General features: G+C 45.1%; 1 protein-coding gene across 4 annotated transcripts in view; it reads right to left on the bottom strand.

Annotated features, from left to right (window-relative positions):
* Positions 1–302: 302 nt before the first annotated feature.
* BCL9 (BCL9 transcription coactivator) overlaps positions 303–22,107 on the bottom strand; it is a 187,098-nt gene continuing 165,293 nt past the window's right edge. For all 4 annotated transcript variants that reach the window (XM_073577187.1, XM_073577188.1, XM_073577186.1 and 1 more), the window contains 6 exons: positions 20,806–21,122; positions 19,053–19,236; positions 18,733–18,832; positions 15,455–17,711; positions 4,618–4,875; positions 303–3,668 (listed from right to left, as the gene is read on the bottom strand). In XM_073577187.1, coding sequence (XP_073433288.1) covers positions 2,596–3,668; positions 4,618–4,875; positions 15,455–17,711; positions 18,733–18,832; positions 19,053–19,236; positions 20,806–21,122 — 4,189 coding nt within the window. In that variant the 3' untranslated portion in view covers positions 303–2,595. The remainder of the gene's footprint in view (positions 3,669–4,617; positions 4,876–15,454; positions 17,712–18,732; positions 18,833–19,052; positions 19,237–20,805; positions 21,123–22,107) is intronic.

Below are 22,107 nucleotides of genomic sequence, written 5' to 3'. Positions count from 1 at the left end.
TGGTGGATACTGTGTTAGCTACTGTATATAGAGGTGAGATTAGTCATTGTACAGGAGGTGAGCTGTGACCACCTATTGTGAATGGTCGATCCCGTGTTAACTACTGTATAAAGGAGGTGTTATCACTCATTGTACAGGAGGAGGAGGTGAGCTGTGACATCACTTATTGTGAATGGTGGATCCTGTATTATATACTGCATATAGAGGTTACATCAGTCATTGTACAGGAGGAGGAGGTGAGCTGTGACATCACCTATTGTGAATGGTGAGCGCTACAGAACATGATCAGAATAAGATTAAGCTCAGTGGTGAAAACTGAAAGATTTCAGGATTTTATTTTTTTTTTTCCAAATATGAACAGGAATAAAATTTCATTAAAAAATTCAACCAGGCGACAACCATGTTTTACTTTTGTTATTTTTGGATGAAAACGACTTCTTCCAGCAGCCGTTGATGACTTGGAAGACAATCTATACCTCTCAGGACTCTTAATGGAGATGTGCTCCGTAGTGGGCAAACGAACGGCCACTGAATGCCCCCATACATATTAAAGATGGAGGGAGCAGAAAACAATTGATTTGTAGTGGTGTTCAGCCTCTTCACCATAAAAAGGAGAGCAGTTTGGGTGGGAGTGAGCATTTTGCGTTTGAATGTTCAACCACTGACACATGCATGCTCGCATAAACCGAGCGTACACATATATGAACTGGAGTTGGGATCGCAGGCAGCCGTTATCTAAGCCTAATAGTATAGCAGCTTTATAGAAGGAGAGACAGAATATACCCGACATCCTGGGAGAAGAGTTTTGTGGACTCTCCGTTAGTTCCACAACTGAAAGACAAAAATTACAGACCACCGGGCTCCCTTGCCTGAAATGGCTGATAACAGTGAACAATAAACAGTATTTCACAGAGATATTCAACAAGCCTGTCATTAAAAAAAAGAGCAGTTCTGCAAATGGCACCAATACGATCATTCCCTTTAAGCCGTTCATTGCAATTCCACCATCAACCACAGGGGGGCAGCTGAAAGTAAAATCAGGACTGATTAGACAAACAAAAAATACAAAACATGTATAAAAAAAAAAAAAATAAATAAACTCAGCGCTGCTTTGTGTTTAATACTACAAAATAAAAAAATATATATTATAAATACCAAAGCAAATATATATGTATATACAACATCACGTTACATTTTTTCCTGGAACAAACACTCAGCTCATATTTTTGTAAGAAATATATTTTATTTTTTTCCGACACCACAGCCCTGGCAAGTGGTTTTGTACCAAATTTAATGGAGATTACACAGAATGTTTTAAACGCTGGGGGGGGGGGGGGATAAAGAGGGACAAGAGGAAGAGTGAAAAAATAACCGTCACAAAATGGAGAGAGAAAAAAATATATAATATATAATATATATATATATAATATAAATCCCACAACTGGTTTTTTCCACTCCCACATCATGAATCACGGGATCGCTCGGAGACAGGATGACTGGAGATAACTGCATATGGTCTCACTGTCCATGTATGTAACAGCAGAAAGTCTGGCTTCTTGTAGAAAAAAAAAAAAAGTGCATGAGGGGGTGGGGACGAGAAAAACAAAAATAAAAAAAAATACAAAAAATTAAAAAAAAAAAAAAAAAACATTGCAGCTTTAGTCTTTAGCCTCCCTCTCTCACAAAAAAATATAGATGGTAAGCAACATAGAATAAGATCTGGAGGGAGCAAACAAAAAGAAAAAAAAAATGTAAAATGATTGTTGTATTTGCTCTCCATAATTCTAAATTTTTTTTTTTACTTTTTTTTTTTTCTAAGATTTTTATAAAGAAAGGAGATTGCCTAACTGGACTTAAGTCATTTTTGTGCTTTTTTTTCTTAAATAATACTCTTCTTTTTTTTCTGTATGAGGTTTTAGTTTGGTTTACTATACACCGGAGTTTTAAAAAAAAAAAAAAAAAAACGAGAAAATAAAGTAACAAGAATTTGACGACAGATTATCAGTTCCTTTCCACTCCCCCAAAAGAAAAAAAAAAAAGGAAAAGTAAACAGCATTGAATGGATTCAATCTCCTCTCACAAAGACTAGACGCCTCTGCTAAAATCCCTTTTACAATATTGTACAGTACACAGAAATAAAAGAGAAACCAGGTGCCTGGAAGAAGCCAATCCAAACGACGTAAACATACAGGATGGTGCAACTCATGACAAATGGCAAAATTCTCAAAAAACAGCTACTGATTTTTTTTTTTAAGGTTTTTTTTTTTTTAATTTTTTGATTTTTTTTTTGTAATCCCCCCAAAAGCAGGTGCCATCATGGGATACCCAAGTCCACAAAAATATTTTTTAAAAAATAAAATCTTAAAAAAAAAAACAAAACAAAAAAAAACACCTTGGATAAATGAAAGCAATGCTCAGACAGTTTTCATACATTCTTGAGTTTCCTCCAATTTGGGTCTTTTTTTTTTTTCCAACCTATTGCATGGCCAAGTGTGACTCCTTATATGTTAAGATTCCTCAAGAGATAATCTCACGTCTACAATTTTGTAAGAAGTAGTTCAGGGTTTTGTTTTTTTTAATTTTTTGTAGCAGCTTTTAAAACATCATGTTCCCCGCGTTCCCAGGCCCTTGGCTGAAACCACCCATCCCGACATCAGCAGGCATTCCTCGGGGTCGCATCTGTGGGGGGATCATGAGGTTTTGTTGAGGTCCCATCATCCCCTGCATGGACATTAGCATGTTCGGAGAGCCCACGGGGCCGGGGTGACTGTAGAGAACTCCGGGCATTCGTTCCTTCCCCGGCATCATCCCCACCCCTCCCGGGTTCCCCATCATAGTTAGTTGGCCGGGCATCCCGGATTGTGCTGGTGACATCATGCGATGGTGAGGTCCCATCATGCCTTGCTGCATAAAACTTGGAGGCCTCATAGAATTGTGACCGGGCATATCCACCACCGGGCCGGGTCCTCCCATGCCAGCCATTGGCAGACCCATTCTTGGGTTGGGTTCTCCCATCATGGCGGGCAAATGTGTAAAACCGGGTCCTTGTTGAGACTTTCTGCCTGGAACTTCCCCACGAGGGAAATACTGCAGTGTTTGACTGGGTTTCTCGGATGGAATAATCCTTGACAGGTCAAACTCAGGGATGCCCGACGCCCCTGGTCGTATGACTTCCTGTAGGTCCGGGTCAGCGAAAACTGAAGGCATATTATTTCCCATAACGGCAAAGGAATCCGGCCCTGATGGACAACCCGCCTTGCAAAGCACCGACTCCGCATTCGGGGGTAGGTTGCCTGGGCGGCCTAAAGGTCCGTCTCCTGGAAAGCCCATTCCGGGCTGAAAGTTTCCTTGCCCCCCGTTAGGGCCGTTGTGAGGAAAGGGGACTTGTGGAGGTGACTGAACTGGCGGAAATCCTTGGGCAAAAGCCATGCGTCCCTGAGGCACCATGGGGGGTTCTTGAGACCCGTGAGCCATCATGGCATTGTGTGGCATCATTCCTGCACCCATCGGGCCTCCGTGAGGTGGTACATTGGGTGGCATGGCATTTGGTGAGGGCATCTGACCGCCGTGGGAAAGGGGTTGCGTCATACCCATTGGGCTTAGAGTCGGCATGGAAACACCGTGAGGACCGGACATCTTTGAAGGGTTTTGGGGATTCATGACCATACCTAAAAGAGAAAGAAAAAGTCACATGAGCGAGAAAAGAACAGGCACCATCGTTACCCCAGCATTTACTTTGTACATACATGTGACCGCTGCAGCCAACCACTGAGCTCAGCAGCACAAGATTACTGACTGGCTTCAGCGGTCACAAACGTACAGTAAGGACCAATGGGGACCATCAGGAGCGGTCCTATCTTATAGCTGTACACTGAAGGAGGGGAAAAAAAACAGGGGGATTGGCATTTATTTGGGCAAAAATTTGTTGATAAATCAACTGAAAACATCCAAATGGTGCAAACCCTGCGCAAGAATGATGGGGGCAAAATTCCCACAACAGGCAAACACGGAAAATAGCAAAGATGCAAATTGAAAAACTAGACAAGAAGACTTTGTAAATGCAGTAATGAATCGGGTCTTTAGTTTACAAAAAGAAAAAAAAAAAAAAAAAATGGTAAAAGAAAAAGGCGCTGAAAATTCAGATTTTTTTTAACCCCTTCTCCCTAATTTTCATTTTTCTGCCTTTTTACTGTAAGAGCTGTAACTGCAGGACCGATATAGTCCTGAATGTCGCCGTTCACTCTCCCATATAACGTACTGATAAATTATGTGGAGGGAAATGGTGGAAAAGGACAGAAGAGAAGAAAAAAAAAAAAAAAAACATAAAAAGCCGCTACAGAAATGGTCTTTCCAGGTTTAGACTTCAATGGGCGCTGAGATGCCAAATAGGATCATGTGTTTTCATATGAAGGAGAAAATGGGAAAGAATTTGTATTTTTTTTTTTATATAAATAAAAGAAAAACATGGCGGACATGACACCCCGCTGGCACTTATGTAATGTGGCGACGTAAGGACGACGTACTCACCGCAGGGCTATCATTAGTCACCCTGCCTCCCCCGGAATAACAGTGGTCCCCTCATACACGGGGGTGAGACCGCGCCTGGCACCCACGTACCTGACATGTTATTCATAGGTGGCAGATTGGGCGAGCGGGCAGGAGGGGAATCGTCATCTGAACTGGCCACGGTCTTGATGGCGTCGTGGTACAGAGGCGTAGAGCTGGGCATGGCAAACTTCGACATCCTAGACATCATAATGGAGAGCGGGTTCTGGGACAGGGTGGGCTCGGGTGCCATCGTGTAGTTAGTGTTGGAGGGAAGACTTCCAGGATGATTTATCGGAGCGGGCTGGCTGACTGGTGGAGCAGGCCCTCCTGTCAGGGGAGAGACACAGTGAATGGAGGCAGAGAGAGCAGGGAGCCGAGCAGGTCACTGGGTTTATGAAACATGGCTACGAGTGGCCGCTGCAGAACCGCACCCCGCCACCCACGGCCGCTGCAGAACCGCACCCCGCCACCCACGGCCGCTGCAGAACCGCACCCCGCCACCCACGGCCGCTGCAGAACCGCACCCCGCCACCCACGGCCGCTGCAGAACCGCACCCCGCCACCCACGGCCGCTGCAGAACCTCACCCCGCCACCCACGGCCGCTGCAGAACCTCACCCCGCCACCCACGGCCGCTGCAGAACCTCACCCCGCCACCCACGGCCGCTGCAGAACCTCACCTTGCAACCCTCGGCCGCTGCAGAACCTCACCCTGCAGCCCTCGGCCGCTGCAGAACCTCACCCTGCAACCCTCAGCCGCTGCTGAACCTCACACCCTGCAACCCTCAGCCGCTGCTGAACCTCACACCCTGCAACCCTCAGCCACTGCTGAACCTCACCCTGCAACCCTCAGCTGCTGCTGCTGAACCTCACCCTGCAACCCTCAGCTGCGCAGAACCTCACCCTGCAACCCACGGCCGCTGCAGAACCACACCCTGCAACCCTCGGCCGCTGCAGAACCACACCCTGCAACCCTCGGCCGCTGCAGAACCACACCCTGCAACCCTCGGCCGCTGCAGAACCACACCCTGCAACCCACGGCCGCTGTAAAACATGCAATACTGTACACCACAGAATGCAAATTCACTCATGCACGTCTCAGCTGCTGCAGACCTTCTTAAAAAGGGAACGATCAAAAATGACCTACTGTTTAAATCAGATGTGTTGAAGTGCTCCTGTCAGCAGGATTGTGGTCAGTAACCTGCAGGCAGTGTCTACTATGTGCAGTGGCATGTAAAAGTTTAGGCACCCCTGGTCTAAATTTCTGTTATTGTGAACAGTTAAACAAGCTGAAGATTAAATGATCTCTATAAGGCCTAAGGTTATAGATGACACATTTCATTTCTATTTTATTCAGAAAAAAAAATATATAGTCATTTTTTACATTTTAAAAATTACAAAAAGGAAAATGGGCTGATATTAAAGTTTGGGCACCCTTGGAGATTTGTGTGCTCAGGTAACTTTGACCAACGTTTCAGACCTCAATTAGCCTGTTAGGGTTATGGCCTGTTCACCATCATAGTTAGGAAAGGCCAGGTGATGCAAATTTCCAACTTTATAAAAAAAAAAGCCAGCCAACTCTAACCTTGTGCCAAAAAAACGCAGCCATGGGTTCTTCTAAGCAGCTGCCTCGCACTCTGAAAATAGGAATGGTGGAGGCCCACAAAGCAGGAGAAGGCTATAAGAAGACAGCAAAGCGTTTTCTAGTTGTCCTTTCCTCAGTTCGAAATGTAATTAAGAAATGGCAGTGGATCAGTGGAGGTCAAGATAAGGCCTGGAAGACCAAGAAAAATTTCAGAGAGCTGCTCGTAGGATTGCTAGAGAGGCAAAAGACCTATAGAAAGATTTAGCAGACTCTGGAGTTGTGATACATTGTTCTACTGCTCAGAGACACCTGCCTTCGTGGGAAAGTCATCAGAACAAAACCTCTCCTGCGTTCTCACCATAAAATTAATTGACAGAAGTATGAAAAAGAAAATCTAAACAAGCTTGATGCATTTTGGAAACAAGTGCTGTGGACTGGTGTGCTTAAAATAGAAATCTTTGGCCACAATAATCAAAAGTTATGTGTGAAGAAAAACAAAAACAAAAAACAAAACAAAACAGCATTTCAGGAAAAGAACATCTCACCAACTATTAAGCATGGGGGTAGATCCATCATGCTTTGGGGTTGTGTTGCAGCCAATGGCACGGGGAACATTTCACAGGTAGAGGGAAGAATGGATGCAATGAAATTTCAAAGGATAATAATCATAAACACACGTCACAATCCACAATAGATGACCTCAAAAGGCGCAAGCTGAAGGTTTTACAATGGCCCTCACAGTCCCCTGATCTGTACATCATTGAAAATCTGTGTCTAGACCTCAAAATAGCAGAGGATGGAAGACGCCCAGGAATGTCACAGAACCGGAGGAAGCCTCCACGGAAGAATGGATGAAGATTCCTCAAACAAGAATTGAAAGACGCTTGGCTACAAAAAGTGTTTACAAGCTGGGATACTTGCAAAAGGGGGTGATACTAGGTACTAACCATGCAGGGTGCCCAAACTTTTGCATCAAACCATTTTCTTTTTTTTTTTCTAATTTTTAAAATGTAAGATATACATATTTTTTGCCTAAAATACAAAAGGAAATGTGTCATCTGTAACTCTAGGCCTTTTAGAGATAATTTCATATTCAACTTGCTTAACTGTTCACAACAGTCATTTTGACCAGGGGGGCCCAAACTTTTACATGCCACTGTGTAGAGGTGTTATCAGTCATTGTACAGGGGGAGGAGGTGAGCTGTGATATCACCTATTGTAAATGGTGAATCCTGTGTTATCTACTGTATATAGAGGCGTTATCAGTCAAATCTTTTCCTGAAGAGTCGTCGCAATCTGTTTTGCCGTCCTTTTTTGTTAGGGCAAGGGTTCCCCAATTCCAGTCCTCAAGGCCCACCAACAGGTCATGTTTTCAGGATTTCCCTTGTACTGTGCAGGTGATGCAATTATCACCTGAGCAATACTAAGGAAATCCTGAAGACCTGACCTGTTGTTGGGCCTTGAGGACCGGAGTTGGGGAACCCTGTGTTAGGGGATCCACCGCCAGAGTCTGCTCTATGCTTTCAGGTATATGGAGGGGGCAGCTTTTGTTTTTTTGTTTTTTTTTTTACAGAAGCCGCCTGCAGAAAGTGTCACTGTTAATGGCTTTAAGATTTCGAAACACAGAATTGGTTAAAAGACGCGAGAAGACGGGAAAATGAAAAAAAATTGACATCTTGTGCACGTTCAACAATCCTGATGTATGTATGTATGTATACAAACACGTGGCCCAAAAAAGGAAAACTAAACCCAATTTTTAAAAAAAAAAAAAAAAAAAAAAAAAAAAAAAAAAAAAAGAGTGTTCTTTATGAACTATTAGGCTAAGTTCACATGTTGCGATTTTTTAGTGTTTTTTTATGCAAATTAAAAGCAGCTTTTTCCAGAGGCATTTAGGCTGTGTTCACACACAGCGTTTTTTTTTTAGCGGTTTTCCCTATAAAACCGCTAAAAATAAGCTTCCCAGTCATTGCTATGCATTTTGCACTTTTTGTGCACATTGATGCGCTGGTTACCGCGAAAAAAACGCATCGCGGTAAAAAATGCACCATGTTCATTAATTTTGCGGATTTTTCTGCGTTTCTGGCTAGTTCAATGCGTTTTGAAAACGCACGGGAAAAAAAACTTGCAAAAAACGAGCAGCAAAAAAAGCACGGTTTCTGGGAAGGGAGTCAGGTTTTATAGCAGAAATTTTCTGCTACATGTGCACTTAGCCTAAAAGCTCCAAGATCTCAGAAATCTTCGAGAATCTTTTGTTCCTGGCCAAATTGGAAAACCGCAGAATGCCAATTCAGCATTTTTTGCAGCGTATTTTCACCCATATAAAACAATAAGAAAGTGCCAATAAAAAAAAAAAAAAAAAAAAAAAAAAAAAAAAAAGTCAAAACTTTATTTACCATTTACTGTAGACAAATGACGCATAGTCCACACCGAAAAAAAAAAAAAAAAAAAAAAAAAGGACCGTAGTGGAGCATGTGGAGGGGAACCCGATATAGCGCACATCAGACCATACCGCCTGGATTGGACCGAGACAAAAATAATCGCAGCATGTGAGTGGCTGCGTATATCGGACGAGACTCGCCCATGCAATTCAATGGGTGCACGTCATCTCATAGGAACCCCGACATTTCATCAGCCGAGTACAGTAAATTCACAGCCCGAATCCTTAGAATATATACATGGAATAGATGACCGTGAGACATTAGTGCAGCGTGTGCAGTTTAATGTACATGGATTTAGCCAATAAGTGTAAAATTAAATAAAAAAATGGGGTAAAATCCACCTTATTATTACTACCCTGTTTTACCTATTAACCGAAAAAAAAAAAAAAAAAAACAACCCAGTGTTCCTCACCTGTCCGCCAATAATCCACAATGGGGATTATTATTATTATTATTATTAATGGGGGAAGTCCCACTATGATCCCCAATTCTGCGGTGACCTCAGTAACGTGACCGCTCACCACTCCAGCCGGAACACACCGAGATGAGCGTGAGAACGCGGCTGCAGAGACGAGCGGTGACATCATTAAGGTTGCCGCCAGTCACGGGAGCGGATCACACAGAGGTTACCATGAGAAGAGGCCAGTGATTGGCGGTAACCTTAATTGTCACCACTTATCACAAAAATTTCTCACGGTTCTCACAGTGTCCCTGCTGCAGTGCTGAGCGGTCGCATTACTGAGGTCACTGCTCAACACACCTTCCGGAGCGTCGTGGGACCGCCTTATTACAGAATTACGGCGGACAGGTGAGGATTACTTGGATTTATTTTTCAATTAATAAATGGGTAAAAAAGTAATTGTCAGGGAGTGATATGCCCAATTAAACGACTTTTCTGCGTGTGTCCCCCCCACAGGTTTACCACGACAGAGAGGAGTCAGAAGACGGCAGCGTCTGATTTCTCCTACTCCTGAACTGATTAGAAGCACTTCACCTTCATATTAAACGGTGCAGGTTTCTTTTGGCAGTGTAGGGGTTAATCTGCTCAGTTGAGAGCTCCTGTCACCTCATTTTGGCGGGCTATGTAAATGATTTTGGTCCGGTCCGATGGGCGGTGTTTTGGGTCCTTTCCTCCACCCCTCTTTGGCTGCTGTCCGCAATATTTCTGGGAATTTCCATAGTTGGCCTCCATATTAAGCACGCACGCATTGCAATCTTGACTCGCGCAGTATGCTTTGTGCAACTGCGGGCAAAGCCGAAAAGCATTAGTGCGCATGCGCTGGTGAACTATGTCCCGAAAGCATTTCGCTGTGTTCCGGGATATAGTTCACCGGTGCATGTGCACTAATGCTTTTCGGCTTTGCCCGCAGTTGAGCAATCAAGATTGCAATGCGCACGTGCGTAATATGGAGAGCAACTACAGAAATGCCCAGAAATATTGTGGACAGCGGCCAAAGAGGGGTGGAGGAAATGACCCAAAACACCGCCCATCGGACAGGACCGAAATCATTTACATAGCCCACCAAAATGAGGTGACAGATTCCCTTTAAGACTCTCCGCTGTTCACTGTTAGCCACTCCCATCTCCTATATAATCTGGGTCCTAGCTAGCTTATGCTGCATGGCTTGGAGGGGTTGTTGGTTATTATTGGAGAAGGCGTTTGGTGGGCTCATTTGTGATTTTTGCTAGGTTTCTAGTGAGTGATAATTCCATTCATTCTCCTACTTTGTTTTAGGCTGGGTTCACACGTAGCGGAACTCTCACGGAATTCCGTAGGGGGGGGGGGGGAGAAAAAAAAAATTAAAAGTCGCATTTTAAATCCCCGCGATTTTCCCATGGAAAAACTAGCATTTTGCAAGCATAATTAGCTTGCAAAATGCTAGAGTTTTCCAAGCGATCTGTAGCATCACTTGGAGAACTGATTGACAAGTGTGACCAACTTTTTACTACTGAGGCCGCCTATGCAGCATCAGTAGTAAAGGATAAAATGTAAAAAAAAATAATAAAAAAGTGTTATTCTCACCTTCCGACGTCCCGCGCAGCCTTCCCGCCTCTCTCCACGCTCCCGTTCCCAGTAAGCCTTTGCGAAAATGCCCACGATGACGTACGTTCTCGCGGGATCGCGACGTCTCGCGGTAATTCGCGATGACGTCGCGCGAATGACCGCAAGACTTTGCGATCCCGCGAGAACGGACGCCATCGCGGGCATTTTCGCAAAGGCTTACTGGGAACGGGAGCGTGGAGAGAGGCGGGAAGGCTGCACGGGACGTCGGAAGGTGAGAATAACAATATTTTTTATTTTAAATTCTATTTTTTACAGGGATATCGTACCCACAGCCCGGAGGACAGTCTCCTCTCCTCCGGACCGTGGGTACCATCCGCATATGTTCGGCTTACTTTTCACATGGTGTGCACAGCCACATGCGGAAAGTTAGCAGAACAATGCATTCATATGGGTGCGGGATCGCCGCGATTCTGCAAAATTAATGACCATGCTGCGGTTTTTACCGTGAAGCGATTCCGCCGCGGTAAAAACCGCAGCATTAGCACAGCATTGCGGAATGCATGGGATGCTTATTTTTCGCGTTTTCGCGGCAAAATCGCGCGGTTAAAACCACCGCGGAAACGCAAAAAAAAACACCACATGTGAACTTAAACCTATCCTTCACTCCTGTGTATTCCTCTGTTATAGGTGTGAGTATATTTGGTATTTTGTTATCCCCCTGTTCTTATTACCTCGTTAGTCTGGTTGGTGTATTACAGTATACTACTACTCCCCTCTTCCCTGGGTGGGGAAGGCACAGACTGAGGGCGGATTCAGGGGCTAAGACAAGGTACGTTGCCACGGCGTCTTCACCATCAGAAGTAATCCGGGAAACGGGGCAAGCTAGGGTACCCATAGTGTTAGGGACAAGGAAGAAGACCGTGGCAGCGGAACCACTGACAATAGAATCTTAACAGTGTGCTTAAAGGGTTAGTAATGGGGGTGTCTGCTAGACACCTTCATTACTACCCCCTGGGCTTGATGTCAGAGTACATAAAACTGCTGATATCAACCCCCAAACCATTACCCTGATTGCCAACGCACCAGGGCAAGTGGGAAGAGCCAAGGCTAAGCACCAGAATTGGTGCACCTAATGGATGCACCATTTCTGGGGCAGCTGAGGGCTGGTGCTATTAGTTAGAGAGGGCCAATATCCAAGGACCCATCGCAGGCTATTAATATCAGATTGCAGCTGTCATTTTAGCCTTTACTGGTTATTAAAAATAGGAGGGAGCCCCATGTCAATTTTATTTGGGGCCTTCTTTTTAATAACCAGTAAAGGCTAAGCAAGCGGCTGTGAGCTGTTATTAATAATCTGGGAACCTTTATGGATACTGACCCTTTCCCAGAATGATAACACCAGCCCCTCAGCTGTCTGCTTTCCCTCAGCTGGTTAATAAAAATAAGGGGGATCCCACACAATTTCTTTCAAATAAATTATTTAATTATTTGATAAGCTTAAAAAGGCTAAGCACCCCTTAGTGCTGCATGAAAGGCAATAAAGGGTGCTAGTTTATTTTATGTAGGGGGCTTGTGACATTAAGGCTGTGTGCACATGATGCAGATTTGCTGTGGATCCGCAGCGGATTTTTCCGCGCAGAAACGCTGCAAATCCGCACTGTGATTTACAGTACAATGTAAATCAAAGAAAAAAAAAAAAAAAAAAGCTGTGCAGATGGTGCGGAAAAATCAGTGCGAAATTGCTGCGGATTTAAAAGAAGTGCATGTCACTTCTTTTGTGCGGATCTGCAGCGTTTCTGGACCCCTCCATGATAGAAATCCGCATAAAAACAGCGGCAAATCCGCGGCTGCGGATTCTGTGCGAAAATTCTGCACCACTTTTCCTACGTGTGCACATAGCGTAAATATCTTCAAGACATCTAGAAGATTGCTTTATTACTTAGAAAACTAGCTTAAATGACAGAATAACTGTATGGAAAAAGCTGACGTTCAAAATAACACATTGCAAACTGATGCTACTTGATAAAAAACAAAAAAAACAAAACCGCACAGCTTTTCAGGAACAACATCGGAGCGATGGCTGATGAGTGGAAGCCCTAAGACTTCAGATATGAAATGGATGATAACAGAGAAGTGTAGATTACAGAAGCTTTGGATATGATACTGTCAGTCTGACAGCTGAAGAAAACCTTTCCCACCCACACTGCAGCAGTCTGTTACGCGATTCACTAACACACTAACAAACCCTCAGCTCCTAGACTAACAGATCTGTAGAGCTGGGCCCACTAATCAGAAGAGGTGCTGGCCAGGGAGAAGGTTCGCAAAGAGCATCTCTCACTCTGGAGGACCCAGCGTGTCAGGACACTACACAGACAACACATTGATTTCAATAAGCGCGGTGTAATACTACATTTCCACCAGTGGTGGAGCTGCAGAGGAATTGAACGCTCTGCTGCATAAACCTACAGATCACAACTGATCGCTGAAGTCCCAGCTGGACAGATTCTTATACACAAAATAAAACTTGTTTTTGTTTACTTGATTTAAAAAAAAAAAAAAAAAAATTATTTTTGCGACAATTTAGGTTTTGTGTTAAATCGAAAGTAAGCAGAAAAAGGCTTCTGTTACTATTTTCTTAAACTTATTTTAAAGGGGGTGAGGGGGAAGTTTTTTTTTTTTGTTTTTTTTTGGAGGGGTGAGCTATGGCCTATTACATGTAACTTTTTGATTAGTGTTTTACTTTTTATATGGGGAAGTGACAAAAAAAAAAAAAAGTGATTGGCAGGACAATACGAGTATGGCAGGACATGGAGAGCTTTCACCAAGACCTCACCTGCCATGACAACCCCCCTGTGCAACTGAAAGGGTCCCAGCTCTCCCCTAACTGCTCAGATGCTGCTGTAGCCAATAACCGCAGCATCTAAGGAGCCGACCTGCAGTGATCAGGCCGGGCTCAGATGGGGGCGGCTGCAGGAGGATTTAGACAGTGTTATACCGCCACTGCGCCCACCTGAACTGGGGTGTAATACAGGAGCGTCCATCATAGTGAGAGTATATCACAAGGCGGAGCCATCATTGATCAGATGGGAAGCGTGACTTATTACACGACGCCCTGGTTGCGTGTCCGCCTGCTGTATCCTGCCTAGAAGAAACGAGACACTGCTATATAACGTGTCCGGGGGGGGCAAGACAGACGGGACCCCGGGGGATTGAACAAAGCTGCAATGGAAACTGCAGGTCAGGACTACACAGATATCATCATCAGAGAGAGAGCAAATATATGTATTCCTGGATAATAGCAAGAATGCAGAGCGCACCCTGAATATACACCACCATGTCCACTCCCCCACCAATATACCCCACCACTGTGTCCAGCACCCACCCCAACACACAACACTATGAAGGAATTGAGGGTAAACTGATTAAATTTGCTGATGACACAAAGCTAGGAGGGATAGCTAATACTAGAGAAGAGAGAGAGAGGATTCAAAAAGATTTAAATAAACTGGAGAAGTGGGCAGCAACTAACAGAATGGTTTTTAACAGGGAGAAATGCAAAGTACTACATCTGGGCAATAAAAATGGAAAAAGCATATATAGAATGGGAGGAATAGGGCTAAGTGACAGCACATGTGAAAAAGACTTGGGTATACTAATAGATCACAGACTGAATATGAGTCAACAGTGTGATGCAGCAGCAAAAAAGGCAAATGCAATTCTAGGATGTATTAACAGAAGCATACAGTCTAGATCACGTGAAGTCATTATTTCCCTCTACTCCTCTTTGGTCAGACCTCATCTGGAATATTGTGTCCAGTTTTGGGCACCACATTTTAAAAAAGACATCAACAAACTGGAGCAAGTTCAGAAAAGAGCGACCAGAATGGTGACCGGTCTGCAAACCCTGTCTTATGAGGAAAGGTTGCAGGATTTGGGAATGTTTAGTTTGCAAAAGAGAAGACTGAGAGGAGACTTAATAGCTGTCTACAAATATCTAAAGGGCTGTCACATTGTAGAAGGATCAACTTTATTCTCATTTGCACAAGGAAAGACTAGAAGCAATGGGATGAAACTGAATGGGAGGAGACACAGATTAGATATTAGAAAAAACTTTTTGACAGTTAGAGTGATCAATGAGTGGAACAGGCTGCCACGAGAAGTGGTGAGTTCTCCTTCAATGGAAGTCTTCAAACAGAGGCTGGACAGACATCTGACTGGGATGATTTAGCGAATCCTGCTTTGAGCAGGGGGTTGGACCAGATGGCCCAGGAGGTCCCTTCCAACTCTACGATTCTATGATTCTATGTACCAACAGGGATGACCACGAAAACTGGGGCCCTGGACTAATTCCACCAGCAGAATAGTGAGTGCAGCTCTGAAGTATAATACAGGACGTAACTCAGGATCAGTAACATAATGTATGTACACAGTGACTGCACCAGCAGAATAGTGTGTGCTGCTCTGGAGTATAATACAGGATGTAACTCAGGATCAGTAATGTAATGTATATACACAGTGACTGCACCAGCAGAATAGTGAGTGCAACTCTGGGGTATAATACAGGATAAGTAATGTGAATACATATGACATCAAACAGGAAAGTCTTATGCACCAAACCTTTTTTAAGGCCCCATTATTTTAGGCCTAACAGCAGGGACTGGCAGAAGATCTGTGATCATCTGATTTAAACAGCAAACTCCTCTAACATTACACAACTGCATGAAGAGCAATTCCCAAACGATCAAAATATTCCCATTATTTCTAAGAAAAGATGAAACAGCGATAGCCGATGTCCGTCGCCTCAGGTAATACCTGGGTTATTTACACCCGGTACTCGTAACATTCCCACTACTCCGTATATTGCAGTGAGGCCGCTCACCTGACTCCATATTCCCCATCATGGCTGGTGATGTGATGCCTAGTGGTGGCTTGTGCTGGTTTGGGGGGATTCCTGGACTTTGCATTGGAGGTTTAGGAGAAGACGTCCAACCTGGGGAAGGAACAGGTAAGGACGGAGACTTCAGGTGGACAGGTGAAGCGGCAGCAGACCCCATGACCGGTGGGGACTTAATGGAAGCAGCAGCTGCAGCCGTTGGTCCTGTCAACATCCCGGCTAACTGAGACGGCGTTTGGGGGGATTTAAGATTACCAGAGGGGGAGCCCAGCATTGGTGATTGGACCTGGCGCATGGTGGGGGATTTTAAAGGGTTCACACCGGGAGAGTTCACTTGACTGCCAGAAACGGAAACATTATCCAAAGGCTTACGGCCCAGGCCGCGCTGACCGGGGGGCGCAACGTTGAGGTTGCCTGGGTTATTGTTTGGATTGAGAGGTAGAGGTGGCATGTGGCTGAGCCGGCTGTTAGTCCTTTGATCGGGCCCCATCTGTTCTCTAGGGTTCCTCAGTACTCCTCCTCCCGGAGGCTGGGACATATTGAGATAAGGCCGGGAGCCCATGCCATAATCCTGCTGCGAGTGCTCAAAGGGCGCAGGATGCATTTTTTGCTGGTTAGGAAGCATCTCGGTACTCCCCGGCCTCATTTTTATCATATCGTCCGGACCCATGACATCTCTCAGTTTTTGAGGCATTAGCTGCTGGTTAGAATTCATGTTGACGTTCAGATTCATGTCCACCTTCATGTTCATATTGCCGGGGCCCATGCCAAACTCTACGTCTCGGTTAGGGACCATGTTAGGAGGCATTCCCTTATGGAACTCTATCCGTGACGGGCTCAGTGCTGCATCTCCGGGCATCCGAGGGAACAGGCCACCACCCGGCTCCATATTCCTCTGAGGTGGCATGCCTCGGCTCATTTCCATAACCGGTCGAATGCCCTCCATGCTGATGCCGGGGGGCAGAACGAGCTGCTTTTCTGTAATGTGCTGATGAAAAATCTCCTCGGGCAACCCTTGGGGGTTAGGGAACCTCTCGCCTCGCCCCGGGCCACTAAATATGTTCTGTCCGGGAGGGAAGTTACGTCCTTCGGGAATTTTTGGCACCTCATCTGGCCAATTAACACCAGGAAGCCCGGGCCTGGATGCAGGATTGGGAACGTTAGGTCCTTCCATGTCCGGGTTCATCATGCCGACAAATCCGGGTAATCGCTGCATTTGGCTTCCAGGCACATTTGGATGAGGAGGGATACCTTTAGGAGGCATGGGATGAGGTATGCCCATACCATCTGGAAAAGGCTCGGGACCACCAGGACCCCAATTTTCCCCAGGGTTCATTTGATAAGGGGGTGGAGGACCTCTGACCATTCCCCGTGGTCCGTGCTGGTGTACCATCATGTCCTGTAGCGACCTTTGCTGCACTACAGCCTGCTCCTGCTTCCGCCGCTTCTCCTCATAGAACTCCTGCTGTAATTTTAGCCAAGCCACCTGCTCCGGGGTCATGTGGTCGAGGTGATCTTGGCCAGGCTGAGGATTCATAGGTGGGGGAACCATATCCTCTGGTGAAAAAGGCATGTCTCTATGTCCTTGGGGCCCAAATGGCATACCTCCGTCAGGATGGGGGCCGGGGCCTTTGCCCAAGTTTTGCGATTGAGCCATCATAGCCTGTATAGGGCCTTCAAGTTTTTTCTGAGGATTGTCCAGCATTCCAGAGTTTTGTTGAGGTCCCCCACTTTGGCCTGTAATGTCTTTTATGGCAAACTCTTTCTCATCCGGGAAAAGCATCCGCTGAATGTCTCTTAGGGTTTGTAAAGATCTCTCTCGATGCTCCAGCTGCTCTTGAGAAAGTCCGTCAGGATTGTCTCCTAATGACGTTTGATCCCCGCTCGGTACCTGCTGCGAGGAACTTTTGGGCTCTGCCTTGGGGTCTGCTGCGGGAAGGCCAACAACACTGCCCTGAGACATGGGGCTGGCAGCTTGATTGTTGGGTGTGGAGCTCTGCACGCATCCCTCAGTCTGTAGTACGCTAGGGTTGGCAGGGCTGCTTGCTGCAATTTTACTCTCCACAACCCCGGTGTCTTGCCCTATCGGACAATGAGGCGCTGCAGGCTTGGAGGAAGGCAGGGCCGGACCAGGCGGGTTTGATTGCACTTTGGCCGCTTGAGTATGGTTCTGTTCCTGGGGGGTAGGTGCCCGTGGGTTGGATTTCGGTTCATTACGAATGTTTGCAGAGGTCTGTGTATTCTGAAATCAGAAAGAAAACAAATGAAAAATTTAAAAAATAAATAAAAATGCATTAAATAAAATATCAACAGTGGGCAGCAAGGTACAGAGCAGTAGGAGCTGAGCAGATGGATATATTATTTGGCAGGAAAAGATTCAGTACAACTTCTTTCTTCATTTTAATTCTTGCTTGCCCTGGGCTTAAGAGTCCAATGGGTGGAGTTAGTACGACCTCCAACTGGACTCGCAGGCCCAGAGCAAGCAGGAATTCAAATTATTAAACGATATTTAGCTTTATGGAAAAATAATTAGTATAAATGTTTCATTTAAATTCCTGCTCGCTCTGGGCTGTGGAGTTAACAGGACCTCCCACTGGACTAGTAAGCAGGAATTTAAAATTAAAATTACAAATTATACTATTTTTCCTAAAAATAAATGACTATATCATAATATAAATTCCAGCTCGCTCTGGGTCTATGAGTCCAGTGAGAGGCCCTTCTAACTCCACCCATCGGACTCCTAAGCCCAGAGCAAGCAGGAATTTTAAATTGACAATTAAACTATTATTCCTAAACAAAAAAAAAAAAACAAAACAACTATATAACTATCATTTATTGATTTAAATTCCTTTCACTCTGGACTTGTGCGAGATCCTCCTAACTCCACAGCCCAAAAAGAACAGGAATTACAATAAAAACAAAATTATACTGAATCATTTCCCAGCAAATTATTTACCAATCTGCTCAGCGCCTCCTGTACTTTAAGAAGCTGCATTTTCATTCTGACTGGTTCCTTTTTATACCCCACAGCTTTAAATCTCACCACACAGCCATAGTAAATTATAAACCTCTTCCTGGCTTCAGGTACCACAAGAAAGTTACCCAATGTAATACACTTCTCAGAAGCCTTTGCTGCAGCTCTGCCCCTCCACCATGCTTTACACTGCATTTTTTCTTAGTGATAGGACAGCAATGAAAACGGAGATGGGAACTTGCGCCAATAAGAAATTCATAAACGTCAATCAATAAGCAAAGGAGCCCACCGTAGGAGTTGAAGTGCGTTCAGCTTTGCTGTTTGAGGTGCTCTGTATGTGGAAGAGGACAATGGATTCGGCTTGCCCCTTCATAACTGCTTCTGCAGCTCTGTGGAGGTACAGAGGCAAGAGGTTAGTAAGTGCAGACACGGCGGGGTATGCAGAAAGCATCTGTAGGAACATTGTGCACGATTCCTGAGGAGTTTCTGGGAATTTGTCTCTGCTCCCTAATCATTATATGATCGGAGACATCATATGAGACGGTGCAGACATGAAGCGCTGGCCCTTTAAATGTTGACTACATAACGCCTGAAGTCACGAGGACTCACTTGTTGGCCATTTCAGTAGAAAAGACGTAGACCACTTTCGATGGCGTTTTCCTCCCAGGTGCAGAGTCCAGCATCGTCGGCCCATGGGAAGGAGTGGAAGACCTGGGGACGGAGGTATTGGAAGGGGTCATGGTGTGGGGGGCGTGGGATTCCAAGGGCATCACCGGATCTGTAGTGTTGCAGTCTACAGAGGAGAAGAAAGAAAAAGTATATAAATAGTTAAAATCTCTACAGCAGTGTTTGCCAGCTTTATATTATGACAACCCTCCAATCAGATAAGGTCAGCCTTCAGGGGATCTCATGCCTGCAGCTGCCCCCTCCCCCCACTCCAGGGTTTCACCATCATCATGATGTCACTTCAGGAATTCCCTGCGGTCTGTGTAACCCTTTCACTGCAGGGATCTATAGTCAACATCCCAGGATGTTAACAGGAGCGAGGGCAGAAATTCTCATCCTTTATATAACACCTCCAATTTAAGGTGGTCTTCACAAAAGGGGACCCGCAGGAGGATGCAAAAAAAAAAATAAAAAACACATCCTTACAGAGAGCTTTATTGACCGAAAACTGAAAAATGTTATAGGTCATGGAAAAAGTATACCAGAAAATTAAAAAAAAATAATATAATATATAATTATTTTTTTTGTTAATTTTTTTACATACTTCAGAATTTTTTTCCACCACTAAAGAAAAAAAGAAAAACAAAAAAACAACAAATGCAAAAACTAAGCATGTTCGACATCGCTGTATTTGTAGTGACCTGGAGAATCCTACTGCTGAGTAATTTTTACCGTATATTGAACAATGTAAGAAAAAAAAAAAAAAAAAAAAAAAAAAATTAAAAAAAATGGAATTTCACTTTTTTTTTTTTTTTAGCAATTTTACAGCAATTTCTCACTTCCCAACACATAACATGATAAAATTAATGGTGTCACTCAAAAGTGCAAATTGTCCTGCCAAAAAAAAAAAAAATAAGCCCTCGTACCGCTATGGGGACAAAACTTTTTAAAAAAAGTTACAACTTAGAGGAGGAGAAAAACCTGAAAACATGGAAACTAGCCAAGTCAGGAAGGGGTTACATCACATGTTTTAGTTTTGTTTCCCCAATTACTTATTTTTTTCCAGCAATTTGTTGTTTTTTTTGGAAATACTTGATTTTTGCACCACTGACTTTTACAGTCTCATTGCTTGCAGCAAAACGAGTTGGCTGAGGATACATCAGTGAGCTCCTTACCATCCTCTTTTTTACTTATGGTCCCAAAGCGTATTTATGACCACAGCCAAACGCTTTTGATCTCTGCAGTTTTAAATCACCACAGATCAGTTCAGAAATAGATCAGAAGTCACACTGAGCTCGCTGACTAATACCAAGTTAACTCATTACGCAATTTTTCAGTAAGAAAAACTCAATTTTTTTTTTAGAAAAAGAAACAAGTGTCCACATTCTTGGGATTTTTTATTTTATAAAGTTCTCTATAAAAGAGAAAAAAAAAGGAAAATTAGCCCCATTTACTCGCTGCCTCTCCACTCTTGTCCGGTCCTTGCGTCACGACCGCTGCAGGCAATCACTGGGCTAAGAGGTCTAGTGCCATCTACCTCTTTATGGCAGGGGGCAGCGGTGTAGTGGTAGGCGGTAGCAAAGCACGATTTCCTTATTTTTGGATGGAGTAAACACGTGCACAAAAAAAAAAAAAAAAAAAAGGATGGAAAATTCCCAAATGCCTCCAGATGCGGGGGGGGGGGGGGGGGTCTCACCTTTAATTTCGGAGTCTGTAGTGGGGGTTCCTGGGTCTCTCTGGTCAAACGAGTCAGCAGAAATGCTTCTTTCCCTTTTGCCTTTCCCTTTGGCTCCATTGCCGGCCCCGTTCTTCAGTCCCATACTGCCCCCGGGACCTTGTAGCGGTTTGGGGGTGTGGTTGCCACTTTTGGGGTCACAAGGAGACGCTTGCGACTGGCTGGTGGAACCTCCCTGTTTCCCCTGGCTGGAGAACTTGGCATCCAGCTGGGGGTTGCCAGAAGGAGACATCACGGAGGGAGGGTGGACCATAACCTCAGGCTTTGATTTTGGGCTGCTGAAAAAAAAAAAAAAAAAAAGGTGAGTGTTTAACTATACTGCAATAATCCTATAATTCAGCATCAATGTACCCGACACAGCGCCACGCTTGCTTATATGGCCATGACTGGAACTACAGCTCAGTCCCGTCTGACATGGGCCTGGTTTCGGGGTTTCCGGTGGTCACGTGCCGCGGTGCAGGTCCTGATGACACGAGAACTTCCCGCAGCAGCTCTGTCAATACACGGCTCTGTTTCTATGTACACAGCGACGGCTGCGCCGGTAAATACAGGCTGACATCACAGCGGCCGGACAAACACCGACAGGGAGACACCCAGACCCGAACTATCCCCCCATAACAATCCCGAAGGTGGCGGACACGACAATATTACCGCCGCCAAAGAAAAGGGATTTCGAATATGACAATATTGCGCTGCACGTCTCACACGCCAACGATACAGGCGCCAGAGTTGGGTAAAAAAATAATGGGCAACTGCCCTGGTCTTACACCTATGGAGCCTCAGGTGCAGTACAAGACACAGGCCATGGGTGGCGCCATCTCTCACCAGCTCATTGTTCTGACACTGGAATGCCCCAACAGACTTGTAAAGGAAAGTCCTGGGGGTCTATGTCTGATCCAGGGCAAGCTACATATTGACACCAGACCTAAAAACAAGAGGGGCCTTCCTGTTTATAGGGTGAAGATTATTGTGGACAACAACACTCAGAGGAGCACCGCTGGATATGGAGCTTCTGATCACTGGTGTGTGTGTAGGTGTGTGGAGGAGAGGCGCAAGGTGGGAAGGGGCGGGGAAGAGCAGGTGAGGCGGGAGAGCAGGTGAGGCGGGAGAGCAGGTGAGGCGGGAGAGCAGGTGAGGCGGGAGAGCAGGTGAGGCGGGAGAGCAGGTGAGGCGGGAGAGCAGGTGAGGCGCAAGGTGGGAAAGGGGGGAGAGAAGGTGAGGCGCAAGGTGGGAAAGGGGGGAGAGAAGGTGAGGCGCAAGGTG

The sequence above is a fragment of the Dendrobates tinctorius genome, unplaced genomic scaffold (assembly GCF_039654945.1).
Source record: "Dendrobates tinctorius isolate UK_male_01 unplaced genomic scaffold, ASM3965494v1 ptg000054l, whole genome shotgun sequence".
Lineage (NCBI taxonomy): Eukaryota > Metazoa > Chordata > Amphibia > Anura > Dendrobatidae > Dendrobates > Dendrobates tinctorius.
Note: the sequence above shows the minus strand (reverse complement) of the source record. Positions and strands in the feature narration are given on the sequence as shown.